We start from the raw sequence: 3753 nt of genomic DNA, 5'->3' as shown, positions 1-3753 counted from the left end.
ATTCTCCTAATTTTAACGTAATATAAACCCGCGTATAAACGATTCCTTATGGATTAACAATATTATTTGTCTGAAATTAACTTAGAACAAATAAGAGCCCGTACTCCACTCAGATATACTAACCGTAATTTCGGCAGTTCGCCTATTATATTTCCTGTTGAAATTCAACCTACAAGAATTTGAATTTTTATCAAAAATTAAGAGCTATGGATCCTTTATGTTATAGCAACGGCGAAAAGTTATTTAATAGATGGTATCACATGGAAAATATGTTATTTCTAGACATACACTCGTACATCCTAGCAATAAAGCTATATAAAAAACTAGTACTAACATCAAAAATAGCTTACTGTGATTCTTCCTGCAGTTGCAATTCTTGCATTTTTTTCTGTAAATATAAGAAACAATAGTAAGAGTTAAGTTACAATTATTGTATATCATAACCAAGTAGTAAAGAAGCAAAATTAGAAATTTATACACAGTATTACCTTGAATTTAGTTGATTTAGTTGTATCACTACACTTTGGCTTTGTCTTATTAATTTTCTTAAGACTTTCCTAATTCAGAAGATATTTGTGAATTAAAATTTATCGAACTGTAAATTAGATCGATAAGAAAAGCGTTAAATTGCTAACTTTAAATCGATCATTACCTCTGATTTCTTCTTATTTTCAGTTTTAATCTGACTCAGTTGGTTCTGGACCGAAGGCGGTTTATATGTACTGGCAGGCACTGATTTATGCTTCGGCATAACTGGAATCTGAAAGTAAGAATTCAACTATAATGAGCGCATATTTTATCAAACGTAAATAAGAAAAAGTAGTCCCATATTTTTCTTTGTTATCATAGCATTAATATAGGGTGTAAATGTAAATAAGGCAGATAAATTACCTTCTCAGGAGACATTATCACTTTTGGCCTTGGTTTGGTAATCTGAAATGGCTTTGATTCTGTAATTTAAAGTTTTATCAGATAACGCTATCTACCACATTTTAGTAGTATAAAAGCGTTCATAACCAAACCTGTAGGAGGCTTCTTAGCTTGCTTAGGGATTTCCACCTTTTCAATTCTACTTTTCAACTTCTTTATAATTTCTCGAACTTTTGGAAGGCGCCTAATGAAATAACAGTTGAGATCAATTTAGTTTTTATCCATTGTAGATGAATTTAAATTTCATGCATTAGAAATCGTAAGCAAATTCATACAATTAATTTATATCCCAAGTCTTACTTTAGCATTGGAGCAACCAGTTCTTCCTGAACATAGTCTGGATCGTAAGTTTTACTCCACTATAGGAAAAATACATTCATTCAATTTTAGCTAGCTGGTATAGCACTACAGGTTATCAGCGGCATTAGAGGAAGAATACAAGTAATCGTCCGACTACTATTTAGGCTAGATTACTATTAAAAATTTTGGCTAGCATAATATTTGCTTATAGTGGTAGTTATTTAGAAATTGAACTCATACGGAATAAATACCTCATCACATAGCCAAGTATTAATATAAGTTTCGTTGAATAAATAAGTTAGAAACTGAAGCAAATAAAAAGAAATCAAGATTAGCCTGTTTAACGAAGAGTGTTGAAAGGAAAATCATTAAATGGAATTACTTTCATCATCTTGTATGGATCTTGTGACATGACCAACTTTGAATAAGTGCTTATACCGATTTCATTCATTCTGAAGCACGCAATATAACATAACGCTAGATAGCAATTATTAGAAAATGATACGAAAAGTTTAGTAGAGTCTAATCTCATAAAGAATAGTATAAAATGAAACACATGATTGCACGTTCTGCTACTACCTTTGAACAAGTTTTGATAAGCTCTTAGACATGTTTTGCCCTCTTTTAAGTAAAAGCGATCAATCGTTACCTATTCAAAACATAAATGATATTTAATCGGCATTACTTGGTCCTTTGATAAGCTTTAAACTTATTCATAGCAGAATGATCAAGTGAAATTGGAGTTTTCGATACTTAAATCTCTCAATTTTAATGATTAAACCTACATCTAATATTCTTCTATGCCTGACACAACCAGAAAATACTTCTATAACGAAAATCTTGTCCACTTCGGCCAGTTCCTGTAGCAAATTGATAGAGTCAGAGCAGAAATAACACTTTATAGATGTATTGTATCATATTCTTGATGAAAGTCCGACATCAAACTATTTAACACCAAGGAGACAGATCGCCATTATCCCCATTTAACGAATTTTTACTATCATCAGCAACTTACCGTATGTTCATCAAAATAATTAGTAGCATGCTCATCAACTCCTTCCAATCCAGGATTAAATGTGTCCAAAATATCGACTGTGTATTCCAAAAGAATCTTATGATTCATAATTACTTGAAATCAAAGTATACCGGTTGGTTTTCAATGTCGTTGGTAAATTCTTTTAGAGGAATGAACGCTTATTTTATGAATGCTTTAAATCATAAGAATAAATAAAACCAGCAATAAATTCTACTATGATTTTCAAAGCCGATTTTATTCAAAAAGGTAGAAAATATGTTGATGCGTAAATCAAGTTATGGATGGCAGACTTTCAAACAAGCTAACAGCTACTATATTTGTTTGAGGCAGTTATATAATTTGTTTAGGCGCTTTAACACCAGCCAATCTGTTGTAGCATCAATTAAATGTATAGTAAACTCTTATAATATACGAAAGTATGTTTTGAAGGCAGGCTATTCACTTTTATATTCATTGGTCTACATATCACGTCACAATCATTCGGCTAAGACTTGAGTAATGGTCTAATGACGAAACGTTATTACCATAGCAACCATAATAACAAAATTGGCCATCAATTCTTCATCTATATTTTGTATGGCTTCTACTAAAAATAATAACCTAATTTACATAGCAGGCTGTAGCCTTCATAGCCAACTAGACTTGCACTCAATTTACTAAACATCATACGAAATAGTCTATGAATCAAATTTATAGCTGGCTGATTATGGAAGCCCCACGAGCAAAGCGAGGCAGCAAACGTGAAATTAATATGCTATTAATTCCTCGCTTTATTTATTATGAACATGTCACACACCACTAGTGACAAAGTAGTCTACACACGCCAATCCTTGCGGAGAACGCCACTTACTAACTTAAAGAGGCGAGATTAGCTATATCGCCAAATAATTCAGTTCCAACGACCGAATACTATGGTATAATTATAGCGTCACAGATGATGTAGACGAGATAGTCAGAGATTTACTATCATTTATTACTGAAGGAATCTTGGCACCCAAGATTATAGTCTTTACAATTAAATATCAATTGAAAACTAGTTGACTATCCAACCGACTAACTAACTAAAAAGGAATCTTCAGGCACCAGCCTTTTATAGTCTCGTCAGAAACTCCTGGTTAACAGAACAGAATAATTTAAGCTCCGCTAGGCAGTAAAACTATCCAGTATCTTCCAATAGCAATAGGCTGGAGCAATAAATATGGAAAATACTCAAGAAATTTTATTCTATCCTAATTAATCTTCCACAGACAAGCATTATTTTGCAAGTCTGAGCGTATTTTTAGTATCCATGTACGCTTGCTATTGAGTAGTTTGAGTACGAACAGGTTATTTGGTGTTATGCGATTACCGATTATTGATCAAAAGTTAAAGTCTGAAAGTAAAATCGCGTTGTGTTAAACTAATCTTGCGCAAATAAGCATCATTTCGCTAGCTTAATTACCGGTATATTTTTAGTATCCATGAATGCTCATCATTAAATAGTTGGG

General features: G+C 32.3%; 1 protein-coding gene across 1 annotated transcript; it reads right to left on the bottom strand.

The window, feature by feature from the left end:
• Positions 1–1226: 1226 nt before the first annotated feature.
• Positions 1227–2096, bottom strand: TRIADDRAFT_34497 (uncharacterized protein; the record flags this gene model as incomplete). Its single annotated transcript, XM_002118589.1, has 5 exons — positions 1227–1289; positions 1482–1535; positions 1613–1707; positions 1810–1879; positions 2016–2096. Coding segments are annotated over 5 exons (363 nt in total), but the record flags the coding sequence as incomplete, so codon positions are not given.
• Between the last annotated feature and the right edge of the window lie 1657 nt (positions 2097–3753).

Source organism: Trichoplax adhaerens, genomic scaffold (assembly GCF_000150275.1).
Source record: "Trichoplax adhaerens TRIADscaffold_254 genomic scaffold, whole genome shotgun sequence".
Classification (NCBI taxonomy): Eukaryota; Metazoa; Placozoa; class Uniplacotomia; order Trichoplacea; family Trichoplacidae; genus Trichoplax; species Trichoplax adhaerens.
Note: the sequence above shows the minus strand (reverse complement) of the source record. Positions and strands in the feature narration are given on the sequence as shown.